Raw genomic sequence first — 21,978 nt, 5'->3', positions numbered from 1 at the left:
GTCTATGTACGGAAAATTACCAAAAAACCAGCATAAACCTTCATCTACCATTCAACCAGCGCACACGGCCAGTACTGAGACTTCGAGACCTCGCACTTAAAATTCCCAAATTGTCCCTCACCTTCTTCTTGAACTCACTCTTCAGCATGCACAATTCATTCTTCACACCACAAATTCTTTTTCAAATTTGTAAATTAATCGTCATGTCTTTCTTTTTCTCCCAATGGTAATCGTCAATTGAATTTCAATTTCCATCACAAAACATGTCATCCGAATCGTCAACTACGGCGGCGGCGGCGGTGCCCGAGTCACGTGCGCCGCTTCTTCTTCCCCGTCAGGGGAGCAACGGCCGGGACTCGTCCGACCTCGGCTCCCCGACCGCGCGGCCCGGCACGCTGGCGATGCTGCTGGGACGGGCCACCGGGCGCAGGGGGGCGTCGATGCTGGTGCGGGAGACGGCGGCGCGGGAGCTGGACGAGCGGCGAGCCGACTGGGGGTACTCGAAGCCGGTGGTGGCTCTGGACATGATGTGGAACACGGCGTTCGTGGTGGTGTCGGTGGTGATGCTGACATGGACGGAGGACGAGCGGCCGAACACGCCGATCCGGCTGTGGATCTGCGGGTATGCGCTCCAATGTTTTGCACACGTGGTGCTGGTGTGGGTGGAGTACCGGAGGAGGAATAATATTGCTTGGAGGCTTAGTAGGAGAAACCAGGAGGCCCAGCAGGAGGAGCACCAGGTGGATATCGATGCTGTCGATACTGACGATGAAGAAGCGGCTAGGGAATTGGCGACATCCACTCGCTCCAGGTACATTTTGTTTTCCATTTTTAGTAACTATTTTTTTAAAGAATTCATGGAGTTTAATTTGGACAGTAGAAAGCAGTTTGACTAGTAATCTTTGATTAATCGGTTGCTCTTTCACAATTAGTGGATATTTAGAGTACTTTATTTCCATTTGTTTGAAGAAATGGGATTGAAACTTGACACAAAAGAAAGAAGAAAAAATTTGAATAGCTCCTTAAACTGGAAACGGGAGTCGAACTAGATTAGTGCAAGAAAGTCCCGTAATCCAATTATTTGTATCATTCTATGTCGCCCGACTTAGTATCTTTACTGCATAGCTCAATTGGAATATTGACATCGTTCGCGTGTTTTAGAATTTGGTAGTTTTAAGGAATGGCAGTGTGAAACAGTGTGGACATGATAGTTATGATTCTAACATTACTCGTATCTTCACAGCTACCATTCACTTTTTCCCCTTACATATAGCAGCTACCATGGCTATCTCTGTGTTTGTTGTGAAAACCCAACTTCACTCGACCATCAAAGCTTTAATCTTTACATTATTCACATTTTGTGACGATGCAAGCAAAATATGTATCCTTGTTCAATTTGGCCAAGGTGTTATGAAAACTTGCTATGGCATTTCCAGGCTTTAGCCATATTTGCAGTTAGAGTTTTCATCATGTGCTGTCTTAATACTGTGCTGGAAAGGTTTATAAATTACTGACTGACTCTATTTTATTTGGCCTAGTGTCTCTAAACGACTTGAAACGATGAATACAATGGTGTCGTTTCTCTGGTGGATAGTTGGCTTCTATTGGGTAGTCTCTGGGGGTGAAGTTCTTCTGCAAAATGCTCCGCTTTTGTACTGGTATTTCTATAATCAATCTATCAAGACTTGTTCCTTGATCTGAAAATATAGGCATCATGTGTGTTTGGCTGTGTTTATGGAGATATTCTTTCTTTCCTTTTTTATGACTTGGTAATTTTATTTGTTTCAACAAACGGTTCTTTAGGAATTTTGTTAGTTTCACCATAAGGGTAGTTATGACATTATAATGTTAGCAATGAATACAGAAGCTGGGGGAAGGCAGATCACGTTCAAAACCTTGCTTTTGAGTACCGGCAGCTTTAACACAAGTCACCCTGAGCTGTGCATGATAACTCAATACATATTTTGTAACCGCTAGAATAAAAGAAAAATATCTGATTCCGAATTTGTGCAGGTTGGCTGTGGTTTTTCTGGCATTTGATGTCTTCTTTGCCATCTTTTGTGTTGTCCTGGCATGTTTGATTGGAGTTGCTCTTTGTTGCTGTTTGCCATGCATCATTGCAATTCTTTACACCGTTGCAGGACAGGTATGAAGAGAGAACCTATAACTATGATTCAAAGTTTTCTCAACAAATGATGGAGTTGTCACTGCTTATTCTTGGTTTTTTTTTGGGGTGTGACAATGTAGGAAGGTGCATCAGAAGCAGATCTCAGTTTTCTGCCAAAATACTGGTTTCGAGCGAACAGTGAGGAAAAACCTAGTGTTGGAGCAGGAAAAATGATTCCGGTAGAATCAAGCAGCGGGTACCTAGCAGTTGAGCGTGTTCTTTTACCTGAGGATGCGGTATGTTATGGCATGTTATCATGCATTGCAATTACGTTTCAGTATATTAATGAAAAAATCCATTTGTCCTACTAGAAAATGAATAATACTTGCATTCCCCCTTTTGGCGAATGAGCTCATTCAGTCAGATACATGTCTGCATATACGTCTTATTGCATTTGCAACATTTTAATTTCTGACGAATTTTTATGCTTTAAAGATTTATGGTCGTTCGCTTTTATTCTTTTCACTTTTCAGGAATGTTGTATATGTCTCAGCCCGTATGAGGATGGGGCAGAGCTTCATACGCTTCCCTGTAATCATCATTTCCACGCTACGTGCATTGTGAAATGGCTTAAAATGAATGCAACATGTCCTCTCTGCAAGTACAACATTCTCAAGGGAAATGAACCGGTTTAAAGGATCGATAGGAAACTGCAAGTACCGTATGTACAGAAAATGTGATGACTGCAAAGCTTTTCAAATAGTTACATCGATATTGACTTACAGCATACCAAACTGTAACCCATTGTGTCTGTTTTCTGGCCATTTGGAGTCGCCTTTGATTCTTTCAGTTTTTGCCTGTGCTGTTTCATGCCTGTGCAAAAATGGAGATATAGATAACAGGCCTCAAAATCTTGTTAATCTGTTACGTAGGTTTCCTTTCCTAGCAAGGAAAAACGATTGTTTTGCGTATTTATGTATTCATGTTATTGATACGAGGTTTCTAAGAGTTCATCGTGTAATTCGGTTACTTTGGCATAGTGACAGTTTTTTTGCGGGTCATCGATAAACAGACAGTTTATTTGCTTCGTTAAGAACATAATGTTACACTGTTAAGCCTTGATGCATATTACAGAAGCTCTGATTCTGCGCACTTCGAGTCGAATCGACTCATGCGATTCTTCCTTCTCTATTTTTCTGCAACTACATTTCCAAGTTGGTGCAACGTTACGACTTCTAGAGGACCAAAAGATAATCCGTGATCCTTTTATATAGTTTCCGACAGCCGGCGAACCAAATCTGAATGCAGTGCATGGCCACCCTGCTTGACATGCCACGAAACAAACAATGGAATTGATTGAATATCCCATAACCATTTTATCCTAAGAACTGCTTAGACATAAAAACAAGCCAAACTTACGTTAATCCGCACAACAAATACCTTGTATGCCACTATATGTGCCACTGGAAGCCCTTGGCTTCCAAACCTTGCGAAAAGGGAAAGGTCGCCGATAAGATCTAAGACCTTGTGTCGACAAGGTTCATCTGGAAAACGCAGCGGTGGGTTCAACCAACCTTTACTAGCACTGCATGATGAAAACAGGATGAAGTTTCAGTGGGGAAAACAAGTAATAACTGAGAGATTCTTCGAACTTTATAGCATTTTCTGCCTGAACTCGTCGCTTAACTTGTATAAAATCAAATCCAACCCAAAACTCTCATGTCAGTTCAGGTCAATCCATATTTGATCACCCATGTCACCACCTATCGAGTTCAAATTGACATAAATCCGAGCATCTTACCTGCAAACAATTGCGTTTTCTAACCCACCACCTTTTATGAGTCCTGCCTTGCGCATTTGCTCCACCTGTTGGAACACGGATTCAAGCATTAACGTAATAATTTGAACAATACATTTCTAATCTAAAACCAAAAACAGAGTAATGCAAGACTTCTGATGGAGAACCATTCAGTACCGACCTCCTCGTAAATGCAAAAGGTTCTTGACAAAGCAATCTGCTTGGAATAGAAAGAGTTATCTAAGGAGGTAACAGAAAACCATTGGCAGCCAATAGCATCCACCTACAGGAAGTGTCAAACAAGTAACCCCGAAGATCAGCCCACAAATTCTCACATTTGGACAAAGAAGTTGAAGAAAAGCAAAATAATGTGTAGATATTTGATAGCCATTCCTCTCATTAACTAACCAATCTCTTTCAATGGATGATGATTAATAAGAATAACTATTTGCTTCACATTCCAATTCCATGCTGTTAGTACAGACAATTTTCAATCCGGGAAAATGTGTACCTGCGGAAAGTCAATACCGTAAGTGATACGGATTTCTGGTGATGGGAAAGCAGCTACAAAAGAATTATTCCTCCAGACATGAACTGGTTCGTTCATATGTGCCGCCATCTTTTCACAACAGTTGCCTTGCTCATCTGTTGCCTCTTTTAGACCAACTTGTTTTATAGCCTCCGCCCATTCTCTTGCTGACCCATCAAAAATAGGAACCTGCATGACTTGATTTTGGGCATCATCAATTCTCCTATGTCATTGCCGATAATCAGTAAGGATAGCGATTTTGACGCTTATTTTTAACCATCTACACTCTAAGCTGAATATTTTATAATCCTTCTGCATTAACACGAGGAGTGCTACAGGAGGAGTGTCCCCGTTTGCATTTGGGATGCTTCTGAAAGGGCTAAGAGTGCTTTGACAACCAAAAGCACTTCTGAGTTCCGACTAAGTTTGAATTTCCGGTCAAGCACTTGGATTTTAATAAAATTTCAACAATTTTAACAGTGGAAGTGTTTTTCTAGAGAAGCAATTCCAAACGAGTCCAAAAGCGCTAAACCATCAGTAATTCTTCATGTTCTAAATTATGATTGCCTCAAATTACTTGGAAGTGGCAATTAACAGTTCAAGTTCCCCAAAATAACTACCCAAGTCCTCATACAATTCGAAAAAATTCACAACTTTATGGTACCAACCTCAACATCGATATCTTCGGGGTCCGGGTTCTTGATCTCAATCCGGCAATTATCAACCTCCATAGCTTCCAAAGCCGAAAGCAAATGCTCAACTGTCCGAATTTTGAGCCCATCTTTACAGAGAGTGGTGCAGAGAGGCGATTCCTCGGCAAACTCAATCGAAGCTCGAATCGCATTTGACCCGCACACAAAGTATCTCCCTTTGCCGGCGTGATCCGGCCACAATTTCACGGCAGTGACCTTGCCGCTGTGCAAGCTCTTCCCTTTCCGCTCTATGCATTCCGCTAAGGTCCGCTGAAGCCTACCGGTCTGAAATCAAATAAGAAAAAACACACTCAGACACATTTTCCCGCGATTTTTCCGTTTGGTTGCTGAGAAAATGCCCTCAGAGAGAGAAAGTTTACGGATTTCCAGAAGATGGATTTGGAGGACTTGAATGCGTTGAAGGCACTGGAGAGTGTCATAGCTTGCTGGATTGACGGCGAGTATCGAAACGCCGTCGTCTCGCGCCTTAACCTAAGGATTTCACGGTGGATCTTTGGAATCTGGGCAGAAATGTTAAAGACTTGAGAGGAGACCACATTTTGGCGGGACTCTGTGCGAGCTAGGGCTTTCCACCGGTTTTGCCTACTGACTGGAGACTTTATTTTGTCTTCCAATTTTTAGGCTTTCAAAAAAAAAAAAAAAAATGTTAATGGCCTTTTAAACATTTTTTTTTAATTTAAAATTTTTATAACTAAAAAAATTAATATACTTGTGAATGGTGCATAATGAGACTTTTGAATTGTTAATAATAATTTTTTTTTATAAAAAAAACATAAAAGAAAAATGGAGTTTATTTGTTTATTTGTTATTTTGTGACAGGATAATAAAAACATCTCAAATTGCAGTTTTATTTAATTATTCCGTTATTTAAGAAAAAATATGTTATTTTTTGTGCAAAGCAAATTATTGCCACTAATTTATACAAGAGTACGCAAGGTTTAAACTTGAGACGCAGGAGAATTCGCCAGCTACAAATGTTAAGGAATAAAAGATGAAGGCGAATTTCTATAAACATAATAGTCTAACTTGAGTTTACGGACTTTCAAAATATTATTAAGGTCTAACTCAATTGAAACCTTTTGTTTTTGAAATATAATAGTCTTTCATAATTTTTGTAATTTGTGAGAATCAATTCAAATATGATTAATGTTAGATTCCACATCATCCAGGGGAGATGATCCTCTATGCCTTATATGTACATACTTACCTCCATATAGCACAAGGCATTTTGGGAGCTTATTGGCTTCGGAACTCTGAAGTTAAGCGAGTTCGGGTGAGAGCAATTTCAGGATGGGTGACCCAGCAATCCCAATGGGTGACCCACTGGGAAGTTCTCGTGTGAGTTCCCATAAACAAAACTGTGAGGGCGTGATTGTGGCCTAAAGCAGACAATATCGTGTTACTCGAAATCGAGCCCGAAATGTGGTGAAACCCGAGACGGGATGTGACAATTAACAAGTTTTTTTTATTCAACAATTTTAATAAACTTCCTTAATTCTACGCCTAAATCTACGTGAAAGAGGAATGTTGGAGCTCAAAACATCCAAAGAGAAACATGCCCAGATTAAATTCCTCTCAATATTTGGTTTACAATTTCCCAATCAAGCAAGGACTCTTTTGATGCTAGTATAAATACCCCCACTAACAATCCAAGGTATATGCAATTACTTAGAGCAAGAAAAACAAAATAATAACAAAATAAAAACGGACGAAGGAAAAAAAAAAGTAAAAAATCAAAATTTAGACGCTCTGGTGAACCGAGCCGTTCAGTGAACCGGACCCTCCGGGTTATCCCCAAAGCACCTTTTAATTTGCCCGCCACAAACAAACCCTCCGCAAAACCCTAATTTTCGAATCTCCCCCACTCCCCTACTCTCTCAGTCGTAGCCGTGTGAAAATTTGCTCTCCAATCCAAGACTTTCCCTGTTTGGTTCCCGAGAAAGGGAGGGAAAACCGACTAAAGGTTGCAGTTTTACACACCCGAAGGGTTGCAATTTTGCCCGTTCGAAGTTCTAGGGTTTTGAACGCCATGTCCTGGGAGGACGAAGTCGTTATGCGCGATGTCACCCATGCGGGTATCGTCGTCGGCGACCGCATTGGCCGTGAAGTCGCGTCGCAGCTCGATCTTGAAGAAGCCCTAGAAGCTTCCCGATACGTTAGTCACCCCTATTCTACTCATCCCAGAGAGGTAATTTCCGTAATTTATGCGACTTAAAAGCTTTGATTTTTGTTGTAAAAGTTTGATATTTAGGGCTCAGATTGCAATGTGTTAGTTTTAGGCTCATTGTTTCTCTTGTAAGATTTCCGGCTTTGTTATTCGTATAGCTGCATTTGGTCTATGAGAAGTATATATTCACAAGTATAATTGCATTCCACTCATTGTTAGTATAACCTTGAACTGGATCATTGTTCTTGAACTGAAGTATCAGCATTTACCGATGTACTGGGTAAATGATAGGACTTCATGAATTTGTTGTATTTCCTTGGTTTTTCGGCACTACCGCACTGGTGGATCACCAAATGTATTAATTAGGCAATGTGAGAGTTGCGTAGCACGTATGGTATTTATCATGTGTGCCATTTTAATTGGCAATCTTCTGACAGTCAATGGGTATCATTCTTTCTAAATTACTTGATCTCAACATTCTAATAAATTAATTATGATAAAATTCATTTTTGATGTGTTATTTACACTTGTTTTCTGCTCATAAGTAGTGCTATATTTCATGTTATTGTTTAACAATCTGAAATTACAGTGGTATCATATTTTTGTTTAGATTGTATGACTCGAATTCAGTTCTGTTCTCTAAAGCTTTACAATGATGCTTATTCCATTGCAGTGGCCACCTTTGGTTGAGGTGGTGGATACTTGGGAGTTGCCTCTCGTACTTATTGAAAGATACAATGCAGCTGGTGGGGAAGGAAATTCATTATGTGGGATTTTTCCCGAGATTCGTAGGGCATGGGCATCAGTAGATAACTCCTTGTTTCTCTGGCGTTTCGACAAGTGGTGAGTATATAGTCATAAGATGATAATACTACCACTAGAAAACCTATGAAAATAAATAATTTCAAGTTGCGGATATCATAACTAGTACCATACTTGTAGCTTTTTGACCACTGGTCCAGGGATTTCATCTCCACGCTTTCGATTAAATCCCTCTGACATTCTTTATTTATCAGGGATGGACAATGTCCAGAATATAGCGGGGAGGATCAAGCTATTTGTGCTGTTGGCCTTGCTAAATCTAAACCTGGTGTTTTCATTGAAGCTATTCAGTATCTTTTGATTTTGGCAACCCCTGTTGAGGTATGTTGGTTATTATCTCCTTTGTTTACGTCTATATCCCCATAGGTACAATTCCGACAACTGAAAACTAAATTTCCAGGCATTGCCTGGTTGATCCCTCATAGATTGTGGTGTTAAGATTAATTGCTGCTTTAGAATTATTTTTTATTTTTTAACTTTTTCCTGTGAAGTTAGTGATGACTGCTTAAAGTTGTGACCAGTGGGTATACATTGCTCTTAATCATACTTGGATATTTTTATAAGTTGGATTAAGACACTTATTTTACCTAAACTAAGGATAGAGTCTTCCCTAAGCAAGTTGGTGCCCGCAGTTCGAGTCTTAGAAAAAACTATCTGGAGACAGGGGTATGGCTTGGCAGAAGCCTCCAGTATTGGTCTGCCTTTCTCTTTAGAAGATATTTAACTTGAGAATTGAATATTCAGTCATAATTAGGTGCAATTTTTTTTATTTTTCTGTATTTGACTTTGTTGACTTTTGTTTAAGCTGTATCTTCTTTTTGATACTTGCCATAAGGGTTTCTCTTAATTTGTTTGCAGCATAGAACTTTTAACAATTTCTAGTTGAAGTTTGTAGTTTTTCTTAATGGTCTCTGTCTTTTATCAGTTAAATCTTGTAGGAGTATGTTGCTCTGGAGGGGCTGGTGGCACAGATCCTTATGCAGAGGTCTCACTACAGCCATTGCCAGAGTATACAGTACCATCTGATGGAATCACAATGACATGTATCACGTGTACTGACAAGGGTCGTATTTTCCTTGCTGGGCGTGATGGCCACATTTATGAGCTACATTATACAACTGGATCAGGCTGGCAAAAGCGTTGTCGGAAAGTTTGTCTGACTGCTGGTATAGGAAGTGTTATTTCAAGGTTGGTTGGACTATCTATTTTTTCCTTCTTTGCTCTCTTCAAAGTTGTAATTATTCTGGTGGTTTTTCCAGTTGGTGGGTTTTCCAATTTCCACCTAAAAGTTTGAAGTTGGATATTCTTTTCAAAGATAACATATGAACATGACATATTTTGTTTCGTTTGTTTTCAGATGGGTAGTACCTAATGTTTTTAAGTTTGGAGCTGTTGACCCCATTGTCGAAATGGTTTTTGATAATGAAAGGCATATCCTGTATGCACGGACTGAAGAAATGAAACTTCAGGTGTATATTGTGGGGCAAAATGCTGATGGGCCATTGAAGAAAGTGGCAGAAGAAAGGAATCTGATAAACCAGAGGGATCATTATGGGGGTAGACAATCAACTGGACCTAGAGGTCCAAATCGATTGCCAAAGTCATCAATAGTCTGCATATCACCATTGTCTACACTGGAATCCAAGTCTCTACACCTTGTTGCTATTTTGTCAGATGGCAGAAGGATGTATCTTACCACTTCTCCTTCTAGTGGAAATCTAGGTGGGTTCAATACAAACCATCATAAACCTACCTGTTTAAAAGTTGTGACAACAAGGCCTTCTCCTCCACTAGGGGTCAGTGGTGGACTTGCCTTTGGAAGCGTGTCTCTTGCGGGTAGGTCTCAGAATGATGATCTCTCCCTAAAGGTTGAGGCAGGACATTATTCTGCTGGAACTCTTGTCCTTTCTGATTCATCTCCAGCAACCACAACTTCTCTTCTTATTGTGAGCCGTGATTCAACAGCACAATCAACTGGGTTAAGTACTTCAGGGATAAGTTCCAGGAGTTCTCGGGCGCTGCGGGAATCTGTATCTTCTTTACCAGTTGAAGGTCGAATGCTTTTTGTAGCAGATGTTTTCCCCTTGCCTGATACTGCAACAACTGTACTGTCTCTATATTCAGAAATTGAATATGGTGGATATGAGGGCTTGGATGAGTCCTGTGAAAAGGTATCTGGAAAGCTTTGGGCCAGAGGTGACCTGTCAATCCAACATATATTGCCAAGAAGGCGCGTTGTTGTTTTCAGTACTATGGGAATGATGGAAATAGTTATCAATAGGCCTGTGGACATTCTGAGGAGGTTGTTTGAGGCCAACACCCCCAGGTCAATCTTAGAAGAATTCTTCACTCGTTTTGGAGCCGGTGAGGCTGCTGCAATGTGTCTAATGCTTGCAGCTAGGATAGTACATTCAGAAACTCTTATAAGCAATGTTGTTGCACAGAAGGCGGCTGAAGCTTTTGAAGACCCAAGATTAGTTGGAATGCCACAACTGGAGGGTAGCAGTGCATTATCTAATACTAGAACCGCTGCTGGGGGATTCAGCATGGGGCAAGTTGTTCAGGAGGCTGAGCCTGTGTTTTCAGGTGCACATGAAGGGCTCTGTTTGTGTGCTGCAAGGTTGCTATTTCCTTTGTGGGAACTTCCAGTCATGGTATTAAAAGGTGATTCTATGTCAGAAAATGGGTTAGTCGTATGCAGACTCTCTCTTGAGGCTATGCAAGTCCTTGAAAACAAGATTCGTTCGCTAGAGAGTTTGTTGAGGTCCAGAAGGAACCAAAGGAGGGGACTTTATGGCTGTGTTGCTGGTTTAGGAGATCTGACTGGTTCTATACTTTATGGAGCCGGTTCAGAATTAGGTGGTGGTGACCATGGTACAGTGAGGAATTTATTTGGTGCTTACTCAAGGAACACTGAGTCTAGTGATGGTGGTATGTCTAATAAAAGGCAGAGATTACCATATAGTCCCGCTGAACTAGCAGCAATGGAGGTAGTTTTTGTATATCTTAAACGCACCAAGGTGTTTGTTTATACAATACTTTTCCTTCCCTTTTCCTAATTTTTGTTTATCTTTTATCCTGCAGGTTAGGGCGATGGAATGCATCAGGCAATTACTTCTTAGATCCAGTGAAGCCCTGTTTCTGCTCCAGCTTCTTTCACAGCACCATGTCACACGGCTGGTTCAGGGGCTTGATGCTACCATACGACAGAAATTAGTTGTAATGACATTTCATCAGTTAGTTTGTTCGGAGGAAGGTGACCACCTTGCTACAAGGCTTATATCTGCTCTTATGGAGGTAGTGCAATTTTAGATTTAACATTGAGGAATCTCACTTTAGCAAAATTTCCTTTTCTTTCCCTCTATTGTTTGTTCGGAGGAAGGTGATCACCTTGCTATTGACGCTCCGGTTAAAAGATGCAATTATGGGACAGAGGTCTAGGGCCGAAGGGATAGAGGAAGACCTAGGAAGAATTCGGAAGACTCTAAGAAAAGACTTAGAGTATTTGGATCTAATAGAAGACGTGGCATTGAACCGAGCGCAATGGCTTTCTACGATTCATACAGCCAACCCTACTTAGTGGGAAAAGGCTTTGTTGTTGTTGTTCCCTCTATTGTTTATCAGGTTTTTTTATTTATTTATCTTTTGCAACTCTTCATTCTGATATTTTCTTGTTATTCATTGCTCCAGTATTATACTGGTCCTGATGGCAGGGGGGCAGTAGATGATATTAGTGGGAGATTACGGGACGGCTGTCCAAGCTATTATAAGGAGTCTGATTACAAGTTTTTTCTAGCTGTGGAGTGTCTTGAGAGAGCTGCTATAGCTCCAGATCCCGACAAGGAGAGTCTTGCTAGAGAAGCCTTCAATTTCTTAAGTAAAGTTCCAGAATCTGCTGACTTACGAACTGTTTGCAAACGGTTTGAGGATTTGAGGTCAATTTCTTGGGACAAAGCCCAGTGCTGTTTTGTTTGGTTGTCTGTACTTAGGTCGTTATGTCTTAGACATAAAATTGCTTATGTTGCAGGTTTTATGAAGCAGTGGTTCGCTTGCCTTTACAAAAGGCACAGGCTCTTGATCCCGCAGGTGATGCTTTTAATGACCACATTGATGCAGCAACTAGAGAGCATGCGCTTGCTCAACGTGAACAGTGCTATGAGATTGTCATCAGTGCATTGCGTTCTCTGAAAGGCGAGCCTTCTCAGAGGGAGTTTGGTTCTCCTTTGAGGCCTGCTGCACGATCTGTCCTTGATCAGGTCTCTCGGAACAAATATATTTCCCAGATTGTTCAGCTGGGCATTCAGTCTCCTGACCGATTATTTCACGAGTATTTGTACCGTGCTATGATTGATTTGGGCCTTGAAGATGCATTGTTGGAGTATGGAGGTCCTGATTTGGTGCCGTTTCTAGAAAGTGCTGTTTCTGGGGAAACACCATCCGGTTCTCCAATTGGTCACTCAGGAACAAGCATCCCATCCAATCAAGCCAAATATTCTGAACTGTTGGCACGGTATTATGTCTCAAAGAGGCAGCATCTGCTTGCAGCTCGTGTATTACTAAGACTGGCAGAGAGGCGCTCAAATGACACGGTGGATGTTCCTACTCTAGATCAAAGGTAAGCATATTTGTCCCTTCAGTCTTCTTTAGTTCTCTCTGGAGACTCGAGTTGTTGTGGTGCCTTTCCAAACACTGTACCAGGGTTTTATATTACTAAAAATTATAGCTAAATAGTTTGTGAGGTTTTTCTTTGGGTATCTCTTTGTGTTTGTGTGGGTGTTTTTAGTGCAAGCCGTCCTAAGTAATGATTTTTGTCAACTCCAGGTATCATTACCTGAGTAATGCAGTCCTGCAGGCAAAAAATGCAAGTAACAATGATGGCATGGTAGGTTCTGCTCGAGGCGCTTATGATGATGGGTTGTTAGATTTGCTGGAAGGAAAGCTTTCTGTCCTTCGTTTTCAGATAAAGATCAAGGAGGAACTTGAGGCTTTTGCTTCCAGGATAGAAGCTTTGCCTGAAGCATCGGAGCCTGTCCAAAGTGGAACTTCTGGTGATGCCAATCTTGCAATTATTGCACGAGAAAAGGCCAAGGAGCTATCATTAGATTTAAAGAATATAACTCAGCTCTACAATGAATATGCTCTTCCATTTGAACTTTGGGAGGTACTTGGTTTCTTCTGCTCGTCAATCACTCTGTTATTTCGAATTGCTCCTTACTGCTTAATGGGTTGGGGAATTCTCGTTTTCATTGATAACTGAATCTTTGTTTTTCCTCTCGTGCACACAGATATGTCTAGAGATGCTATACTTTGCATACTATTCTGGTGATGCTGATAGCAGCATCGTACGAGAGACGTGGGCTAGATTGATTGATCAAGCTCTTTCAAGGGGTGGCATTGCTGAAGCTTGTGCAGTATTGAAGAGAGTTGGTTCTCACATTTATCCTGGAGATGGAGCTGGTTTACCCTTAGACACATTGTGTCTCCACCTCGAGAAAGCTGCAATGGTACGTTGGAGAGATGCGCACAAACTCTAACTCATAAATGTGCGCGCGCGCGCACATACAAAAGTTGATTACTTAAAAATTAAAGAGTTGCCTGATTTTTCATTTTATTTTGTTTCATATCTATTTGTAGGATCGACTGGAATCAGGGGTTGAATCGGTTGGAGATGAAGATGTGGCAAGGGCTCTTCTTGCTGCATGCAAGGGTGCAACCGAGCCTGTATTGAACACTTATGACCAGTTGTTGACAAGTGGTGCTATTTTGCCATCACCAAACCTTAGGTTACGCCTTCTCCGATCAGTGCTAGTAGTACTTCGAGAGTGGGCAATGTCTGTGTTTGCACAGAGAATGGGTACTAGTGCTACTGGAGCTTCGTTAATTTTAGGTGGAACTTTCTCGATGGAGCAAACGGCGGTCCTCAACCAAGGGGTTCGAGATAAGATCTCGAGTGCTGCAAACAGGTGAGCTTTCTTCTCTAAACATCCTTAAGAGTTTCAATCTACGATTATATTCCGAGATTAAGCTCTTTTGTTCCTGTTGTACTGGAATTTCAGGTATATGACCGAGGTACGGAGGTTGGCCCTTCCACAAAGCCAGACTGAAGCTGTTTACCATGGCTTTCGAGAACTTGAAGAATCGCTGACGAGTCCCTTTTCTTTTGATCGGTTTTGATTGTTCAGTGTACAAGATTTTTCTTGTTACTTGTTACATTTAAAAATAATTATGTTGTAACTTCAAGCATTCGAGGTGTCATGTAATTTTCTGCAAAATGGGTATCGAAAGTCGTCTTGTTTCAGCCAAATAAATGCAATTTTATTTTTATTTTTATGCAATTTGATGCAACGATGAACAGGGAATGACAATATAGTTTCTGTATTTTTTTATTTAAAAAGAAAGCATCATTTTTGAAAAAATAAAGGCGAATTATATAGCGTATTTTTCACGTTGCACTTTGCGACATCGGGTCTTACATCAAATTTGTGCACTAATTTTGTACTCTAAATAATTATTAAACAAATTTCAATTTGAATTAAGGTAAAAATTTGATTGGTGACAATCACTTGATGCACGTAAATTTAGTAAATCTAGTAATTTTTTGAATGATATTAACCGATTTAAAATTAGTGTTAAAAATTGAGTGTATATTTACCTAACATTGTGACGAAATAGATGAGATTCGCGTTGAAAATTACAACTCACAGCCGATCATCCATCATCCATCATCCATCATCCATCACCATAAAAAAAACGAGGGTACATCCGTCTTTTCGACCAACAGCCAGACTTCCAACCTCTGTTACTGTTAGCCCCTTCCGTGATCGCCCCAATAGTCAAATACAGAGAGAGAGAGGACTGCCACGACTGGGAGTAGAAAGCACAGACAAGCAGCCAGAAACCAAATAAAGAAAAAATTAAAGGAAAAAAAAAGAATTAGAAATTAGAAGTGAAAAAGAAAAACGGAAAGGAAAGCAAAAACTTCCGTAGAAATTTTGCTTTGCAGTTTTCTTCCGTTTCCCATTCGTTCCCAAATTTCTGCAGATCTGATTTTCCATTGGAGTTTTCGGATTCCCGAAGTCTTCGATTCCGGCGAAAACCCTAGAGAAATGTTCAGATTCGAGCAGGAGAAGATTCGGAAACGAATTTGACGCCCGAATTCTGTGTCCTTCGATCGGTGAATTCGTTTCTTTTGAAAAAATTTGTAATTCCTAGGGTTTGACATGGCCGACGGTCTTTCAGTGATTCCCGCGGGCGTCCTCCGCAACCTCGCGGACAAGCTCTATGAGAAGCGCAAGAATGCCGCTCTTGAGGTCTCTTTCTTGCGTCGATTGATTCTGTTGCTAGGGTTCCGAGTTGTTGCAATTAGATCTTGAAATCGTATTGTACGATTTTATTGTATGGTTATGTGCTGGCGTTTATGTGCAGGTTGAGGGAATAGTGAAGCAGCTCACGACGGCTGGGGAGCATGATAAGATTACGGCGGCGATCAATTTGCTCACTACGGAATTCACTTACTCGCCGCAAGCCAACCACCGGAAGGTATTGGTGTTATTAATGTTAATTTGTGAGTTGGTTGTTGTGTAAGTCATTAGACTAATTTGAAGTTACAATTTGCGTGCTTCTTCTTTTCCATGTTGTTAAAGTTTCAAATGCAGAAAATTTGAATATATTTGTTGAATTTTGTATAGGGAGGATTGATAGGATTAGCTGCTGCAACAGTTGGGTTGACCAGTGAAGCGGCTCAGCATCTTGAGGTAAGGCAATGGGTACAATTGATCAATTTTTTTTAAGAAAAAATGGTATGGACCTTCGATATATGTGGCATGGATGGTTTAAATTTTGGTCGTTATGTGTGTAATTAAGCTTCCGAAGGTAGTGTATAGCAAGGGCTACAAATAGGATGCTTAGTTTTGCTAATTAAAATTAGCAATTAATATGGGCTCAGTGTGCTGAGCTCCCACTCTAGATGACTAAATCACTGATCGTTTACCCACCATAATGTTGTTGTAGTGTGGAAGATGCAATCAAACTAAGATGAGGATATCTAGACTTAGCTTGATGAACCTAAGTGAATTACCAAAGATTCATGTAGAAATATGTGTTAATTGTAAACTTGTAAGCCTCTCGAAAGTTCTTAGTATGCATCCCGTAATTGAGTTGAATGCCAGCTGAATATGGAGTATATATATGTAAGCCTGAAATGAGTAGTGATAGCATCATGCCAAATTTTGGATCTTCTCTTTCTGAAAAGTATTGAGTTTCATAGCTAATATATGCATTTCTGACTTGATTTAAATGCCAAATTCTTCTTTAATGGTATTGAATATTTCTTTTGCTTCTGATTCACCCTGCCAGCAAATTGTGCCTCCTGTGCTTAATTCCTTTTCGGACCAAGATAGCAGAGTTCGTTATTATGCTTGTGAAGCTCTATATAACATTGCAAAGGTGAGCAGATTAGGTGGCTGAATTTTTAAGTTATTATTCTGTTGTTCTCACCTGGCCTAGATTTAATTTAATTTAATTTTTACTGGTTGGCAGGTTGTAAGAGGAGATTTCATCATATTCTTTAATCAGATATTTGATGCCTTGTGTAAGCTTTCAGCGGATTCCGATGCTAATGTACAAAGTGCTGCTCATCTTTTAGATCGGCTTGTAAAGGTATATAAACTTCAAAATATTGGCTTGTGTCTATCCCTCATGCATCGGATTTTCTCAATTGTTTGTCTTCCAAATAGGCATTTATTTCTGTTATATAAACTTCAATTTTTTTAATTTGGAAGCAGGATATTGTTACTGAAAGTGATCAATTCAGGTGTGTAATATTCTTGATCTGGATTTGTCTCTCAAAACATTTGTACAACACTTACAATGTACCTTTTTTTTGTTCTTTCCCTACCACAGCATTGAAGAATTTATTCCACTGTTGAGGGAGCGTATGAATGTCCTGAATCCCTATGTCCGTCAGTTTTTGGTTGGATGGATCACTGTCTTAGACAGTGTTCCAGATATTGATATGCTGGGATTTCTTCCTGATTTTCTTGATGGTAATTGTTTATACTATGAAAGATTGACGTGCTTCTCGTCTTTCTCATCATTTCTGGTAATTGCATATGAACTCACAGTTTGCTAATAAATCTCAGGCTTGTTCAATATGTTAAGTGATTCAAGCCATGAGATTAGACAACAAGCTGATTCAGCACTTTCAGAGTTTCTCCAGGAGATCAAGAACTCCCCAGTAAGGCTTCTAACTGTTGATGAACTAATCCTGCAATGATGTTTATATTATGTGTTTCCCTAGTTACTTTTGGAGAACCTGTGCCAGTCTTTTCCATACGGCCAGTTTTCTCCCTGTTTCTGAGAGTATATATCTTGTTCATTTTAATTTTCTGACTCGAGCAGTGCTACTCTTGAAGTCTGTAGATTATGGTCGCATGGCTGAAATACTGGTACAGAGAGCTGCTTCGCCGGATGAATTTACTCGGTTAACAGCTATCACATGGGTAAGTAAGAGTAAACTAGAGTAGTGTTTACTCATTGGTATCATTATCCTCTGGTATTCTTATTAGTTTGTTTGACCTGTATTATATTGAATAGTCTTACGCATGTGCTTCTCTGTTGTGCAGATAAATGAATTTGTAAAACTTGGTGGGGACCAGCTTGTTCCCTATTATGCTGATATTCTGGGAGCAATTCTACCCTGCATATCTGATAAAGAAGAGAAAATTAGAGTGGTAGGTTGACTGTCCTCTTCCTATATATACCAGGTTTCACTGCCTCCATGAGTTTCTTCCACTGAACTCCTTTTTCCCCTCTCAACTAAAGGTTGCTCGTGAAACCAATGAGGAGCTTCGTGCCATTAAGGCTGATCCAGCTGAAGGATTTGACGTTGGAGCAATCCTCTCTATTGCAAGGAGGTGTAGTTTTTCTAACCAAAACCCTATTAGAATTTACCCTTTTTATTTTATGGGTGTACATAGGGATTCTGTTTGTTGTGGAGCTACTGTCCATTCTGAAGTTGTGTTTTCTATTGTTATGATAAAACATTTATTATGCTTTAGTTTTTTGTTTTGATTTGAGAATATTTTGTGATCAGGCAATTATCTAGTGAATGGGAGGCTACTAGAATCGAAGCACTGCATTGGATTTCAAACCTTTTAAACAGACATCGTGCTGAGGTAGTTTGGCACTTCTTGAGTTCTCTGTACTTCTAGTTGATTGTTTCTTACCTAGTCTTCCCGTAATGTTTAATCAGGGGAGGAGGTACCACAGCTGGGTTAATAGTGTTAGGCAATTTCTCTAAATTCTGATTTTAGTTAGTGTGGGCAGTGTTTATTTGTCATTTCATGGGTTACTGTTTGTCTGGGCCTGTATTTTTTTGTTACACAGATTTGATTTTAAAATTTACTTCGAACAGGTTCTAAGTTTTCTGAACGACATATTTGACACCCTTTTGGAAGCACTCTCAGATGCTTCTGATCAGGTAATCCTTTTATTCTGATGGATATTTTTCTCATATTGTTTCAAGTTGTATTTTCTAATCTTTCTTTAGTTGTCATTTTCATTTATGGTGTTATTGTCGACTCCCACTGTTTATGTGGTATCTGTATTTTCGCACTTATTGTGTTCCACATTTAAGTCATATGGATCTGTTGTTGACTATTAATTAAGGGGCCGTTTAATAACATTTCATTTTCAGTTTTCAATTTTTTGAAAACTGAAACCTTGTTTGGTAACTACTTTCAGTTTTCAAAAAAAATGAAAAATGAAAACTGAAAACTGAAAACCAAAACTGTAAACTGCTTTCTCTAGTTTTCAAAATTTGGCCTTGAGTTTTCACCTTTTGGAAAACTGAAAGTAGTTACCAAACAAGATTTCAGTTTTCAGAAAACTGAAAACTGAAAACCAAAAACTGAAAGCGAAATGGTTATCAAATGGCTCCTAAGGTTGTCGTGCACTAATATTGCTACTATCGTCTATTATAACTCTCTGTGATTTGCCAGGATCATCTGCTGACTGATGTGCATACACTTTTCGTTCTTAGTTATGTACTTTTCCAGAGGCATTTTCAACTTTGTAATAAGACGTTATTGAGTTATCATGTGATATTTTATTTAGTATGCCAGAATGCAGCTTATTTATTGCTTTATGGTGTCCAGAAACATGCATAATGAAAAAGCTAACTGACTCTACATGTTGAACGGCATTTATGAGTGTATCTAATGTTGCAAGTCTGGATTATGTCCAGGTGGTTCTCTTGGTCCTAGAAGTTCATGCATGCATAGCAAAAGATCCACAACACTTTCACCAGCTTGTTGTGTTCCTTGTGCATAATTTTCATGTGGACAACTCTCTTCTAGAGAAGTGAGTGTCTTCCTCCCTATCCCCCCCTCCCTCCTTGTGCTAATTTTAAATCTGTGATAATATGTTTCTTGTTTTAACCATGGTCTTTATTTTGTTTTCTTTCCCCAAGACGTGGTGCGTTGATTATTCGCCGACTTTGTGTGCTTTTAGATGCTGAAAGGGTCTACCGAGAACTGTCTACTATACTAGATGGAGAGTCAGACCTGGATTTTGCATCTGTTATGGTTCAGGTTGTTATTTATCACACTACATAAAGTAATGCGTGCATAAGTGACACAAATGAATCAACAGGCGCATGGGGCATGATAAATGAGCTCGTACATTCTAGTGCCCAGAATTAAAACGTTCTATCAGGACTGAGGCGTTTAAAAAGGGTGCTGTTATTGGCACCCCAAAACCTCGTGCACTCCAAACTTCTATATTTAGAACGAAAAATACACTTGTGAGGAGTGCACAAGGAATTTTTTGGAGTGCCAATAACATCACCCTTTCAAAATACCAATTTAATTGTATGCTTGTGTTCTTTATTCAAGAGTTCTTCTGTGTTCTGTCTAGCCTAATCTTTTTTATCCCTGTGTTCCTTTTCCTTGTTCAGGCTTTGAACTTTATTTTACTTACATCCTCTGAGTTGGCTGAGCTTCGAGATCTTTTGAAAAGGTCACTTGTGAATCCTTCTGGGAAAGACTTATTTGTTTCCTTATATGCTTCATGGTGCCATTCACCCATGGCAATTATAAGCCTCTGCTTATTAGCTCAGGTGAGGTTCTAGAGCTTTGTCACCCATGGTCGTCCCTTTCACTTAAAAATCTGTGTTTGTGTGTGAGCATTTGTTTTCTTTTCTTGAACATGTTGTGTATGCTTTTTCATGACAGACATATCAGCATGCAAGTACCGTGATTCAGTCTCTGGTGGAAGAAGATATTAATGTCAAGTTTTTGGTCCAGCTGGATAAATTGATTCGGTTACTAGAAACTCCAATCTTTGCGTATCTTAGATTACAGGTGCTGTATTGAAATGTATTTCTCCTTTTAGTAATGGAGTTGTACCATAGCATCCTTATCATGTTTTCCCCTAAACTGTCATTTTGTGTTTACTGCATTGCTTTCTCAAACTGGCAAATTAGTTTGAGTGCCTGAGATCGTATTTTGATTCTTGCAGCTTCTTGAACCTGGAAGACATATATGGTTGTTAAAAGCCTTATATGGTCTACTGATGTTGCTTCCTCAGGTATAAACTAAATGCTCTTTTTATACTATTTGAGGATGAATTTTGCTGTGATATTGCGTGCATAAATCATTGAGATCAATACCTATCTGAGTTTTTGGAAACTCCTTCAATGTGTTCTTTGCGAGAGTTTTTGTTTTTTTTTTTAATTGGTAATTTTGTGTGTTTAAGTTTCGTTACATGCTTGATTGCAGCAAAGTGCCGCCTTTAAAATTCTGAGGACGCGTTTAAAAACTGTACCTTCATACTCATTCGACAGTGAGCAACTCAGACAAACTTCTTCAGGGAATCCCCATCAGATTCTACATCACATGCCAAGTGGTTCGCAGATCACTGAAGACGGTGACATAAACCAGGACAGTAAGAGTTCTCATAATGGAATTAACTTTACTTTAGGACTACGGCAGTTTGAGCAAATGCAGCAGCAACATCGTCAGCATGCAAAGGTGCAGGCACAATCACAAAGTACTTCCACAGCTTCTTCAACACCGAAGGTTTGTTGAGTTTCTTCCATCTGGGGAATATTTCTGTTGAGATAAGTAGCATTTCAACGAGTGTTGTTGGCAAATGTTTATTTTGGGGCAGTATTGGCAGGCAGGATTCGTCATGTGCCTGTTGCAAACATTTTTGACAGTCCACTGTCACTGTTCGTTTTAGATTATTACTTGTTATCGTTATATAGGGTTTAGTTGGAATTACATTGCTGCCTTGTTGTATATGCAGGATGTGCAGAGACCAGAAGAACAAAGCCATAGCCGATCTTCATTAGACGTGATCAGGGCGCCTTCCAGATCTCGGAGGGCCCCGGGCCAGTTACAATTATAACGTTGCTGCATCTGGACACTGGCCGAGGCTTAATATGTACTCATCTCAGGGAGGAGGAAGCATGGGAGTCGTGGATGACGGGATCTGGTATAGTTTGTAAAGTTGTATATCGTAGTAGTTTGTTGTTAAAAACTCGTGGAGGTCGGGATGGTAAAAATTGGGTTTAAATTGAGTCGAGCTCGGTTGTAAGCTCGAGCTATTCTTTCGGACTTGTGCCCTACGTGGTTGTGTTATTTTTTATCGAAAACCACGTGGGGGTAGGAGGAGGAGGGAGATATTTTGATTTAGAAGACGCAGTTTGTTTTCTTAATACTGCCTGTTACAGCAATCTTATAAAAGTAAGTCCTTCATCTTCATGTACACCTTTGATCCTGAAAAATGGAAAAAAGAAAAAGAAAGTTTAATGTGTAGTATTTTAATTGATCGATCCAC

At 39.9% G+C, this 21,978-nt stretch overlaps 4 protein-coding genes across 4 annotated transcripts; 3 read left to right on the top strand and 1 right to left on the bottom strand.

Annotated features, from left to right (window-relative positions):
* Nucleotides 1-61: 61 nt before the first annotated feature.
* LOC137737769 (E3 ubiquitin protein ligase RIE1-like) lies at nt 62-3,176 on the top strand. Its single transcript, XM_068477322.1, has 5 exons — nt 62-811; nt 1,539-1,658; nt 2,014-2,146; nt 2,248-2,403; nt 2,641-3,176. The coding sequence occupies exons 1-5, from the start codon at nt 264-266 to the stop codon at nt 2,800-2,802; spliced, it is 1,119 nt and encodes a 372-aa protein (XP_068333423.1). The 5' UTR covers nt 62-263; the 3' UTR covers nt 2,803-3,176.
* On the bottom strand, nt 3,175-5,693 carry LOC137737770 (probable UDP-3-O-acyl-N-acetylglucosamine deacetylase 1, mitochondrial). The gene is made up of 7 exons (XM_068477323.1): nt 5,507-5,693; nt 5,103-5,411; nt 4,417-4,623; nt 4,087-4,188; nt 3,909-3,973; nt 3,548-3,692; nt 3,175-3,427 (listed from the first exon to the last, which is right to left on the bottom strand). Exons 1-7 carry the CDS (start codon nt 5,564-5,566, stop codon nt 3,374-3,376), a joined length of 942 nt encoding a protein of 313 aa, XP_068333424.1. The 5' UTR covers nt 5,567-5,693; the 3' UTR covers nt 3,175-3,373.
* Nucleotides 5,694-6,989: 1,296 nt separating this feature from the next.
* Nucleotides 6,990-14,466, top strand: LOC137737951 (nuclear pore complex protein NUP155). The gene is made up of 12 exons (XM_068477540.1): nt 6,990-7,335; nt 7,988-8,157; nt 8,331-8,457; nt 9,062-9,324; nt 9,494-11,126; nt 11,221-11,433; nt 11,827-12,071; nt 12,164-12,751; nt 12,958-13,297; nt 13,422-13,640; nt 13,771-14,099; nt 14,193-14,466. The coding sequence occupies exons 1-12, from the start codon at nt 7,177-7,179 to the stop codon at nt 14,308-14,310; spliced, it is 4,404 nt and encodes a 1,467-aa protein (XP_068333641.1). The 5' UTR covers nt 6,990-7,176; the 3' UTR covers nt 14,311-14,466.
* A 526-nt stretch (nt 14,467-14,992) lies between these two features.
* Nucleotides 14,993-21,973, top strand: LOC137736849 (protein VAC14 homolog). Its single transcript, XM_068476142.1, has 20 exons — nt 14,993-15,446; nt 15,562-15,675; nt 15,825-15,890; nt 16,492-16,581; nt 16,675-16,794; nt 16,920-16,948; nt 17,038-17,180; nt 17,277-17,371; nt 17,550-17,636; nt 17,760-17,867; nt 17,959-18,050; nt 18,230-18,311; nt 18,551-18,616; nt 19,382-19,497; nt 19,607-19,727; nt 20,093-20,254; nt 20,370-20,498; nt 20,656-20,724; nt 20,916-21,215; nt 21,445-21,973. The coding sequence occupies exons 1-20, from the start codon at nt 15,357-15,359 to the stop codon at nt 21,544-21,546; spliced, it is 2,181 nt and encodes a 726-aa protein (XP_068332243.1). The 5' UTR covers nt 14,993-15,356; the 3' UTR covers nt 21,547-21,973.
* Nucleotides 21,974-21,978: the final 5 nt, after the last annotated feature.

Source organism: Pyrus communis, chromosome 6 (assembly GCF_963583255.1).
Source record: "Pyrus communis chromosome 6, drPyrComm1.1, whole genome shotgun sequence".
NCBI lineage: Eukaryota > Viridiplantae > Streptophyta > Magnoliopsida > Rosales > Rosaceae > Pyrus > Pyrus communis.
This window is presented reverse-complemented; position numbering and strand designations above follow the sequence as displayed.

Bases quoted from the DNA above. Each gene is read 5' to 3' on its own strand.
- LOC137737769 (XM_068477322.1), top strand. From the start codon at position 264: ATGTCATCCGAATCGTCAACTACGGCGGCGGCGGCGGTGCCCGAGTCA. The intron at 1,659-2,013 runs GTATTTCTATAA...GAATTTGTGCAG, and splicing joins AATGCTCCGCTTTTGTACTG to GTTGGCTGTGGTTTTTCTGG. The intron at 2,404-2,640 runs GTATGTTATGGC...TTCACTTTTCAG, and splicing joins TTCTTTTACCTGAGGATGCG to GAATGTTGTATATGTCTCAG.
- LOC137737770 (XM_068477323.1), bottom strand. From the start codon at position 5,566: ATGACACTCTCCAGTGCCTTCAACGCATTCAAGTCCTCCAAATCCATC. The intron at 4,189-4,416 runs GTACACATTTTC...CACTTCCTGTAG, and splicing joins ACGGTATTGACTTTCCGCAG to GTGGATGCTATTGGCTGCCA. The intron at 3,974-4,086 runs GTCGGTACTGAA...GTGTTCCAACAG, and splicing joins CCTTTTGCATTTACGAGGAG to GTGGAGCAAATGCGCAAGGC.
- LOC137737951 (XM_068477540.1), top strand. From the start codon at position 7,177: ATGTCCTGGGAGGACGAAGTCGTTATGCGCGATGTCACCCATGCGGGT. The intron at 7,336-7,987 runs GTAATTTCCGTA...ATTCCATTGCAG, and splicing joins ATTCTACTCATCCCAGAGAG to TGGCCACCTTTGGTTGAGGT. The intron at 13,641-13,770 runs GTACGTTGGAGA...ATCTATTTGTAG, and splicing joins ACCTCGAGAAAGCTGCAATG to GATCGACTGGAATCAGGGGT.
- LOC137736849 (XM_068476142.1), top strand. From the start codon at position 15,357: ATGGCCGACGGTCTTTCAGTGATTCCCGCGGGCGTCCTCCGCAACCTC. The intron at 16,795-16,919 runs GTATATAAACTT...ATTTGGAAGCAG, and splicing joins TTTTAGATCGGCTTGTAAAG to GATATTGTTACTGAAAGTGA. The intron at 19,498-19,606 runs GTGAGTGTCTTC...TCTTTCCCCAAG, and splicing joins GACAACTCTCTTCTAGAGAA to ACGTGGTGCGTTGATTATTC.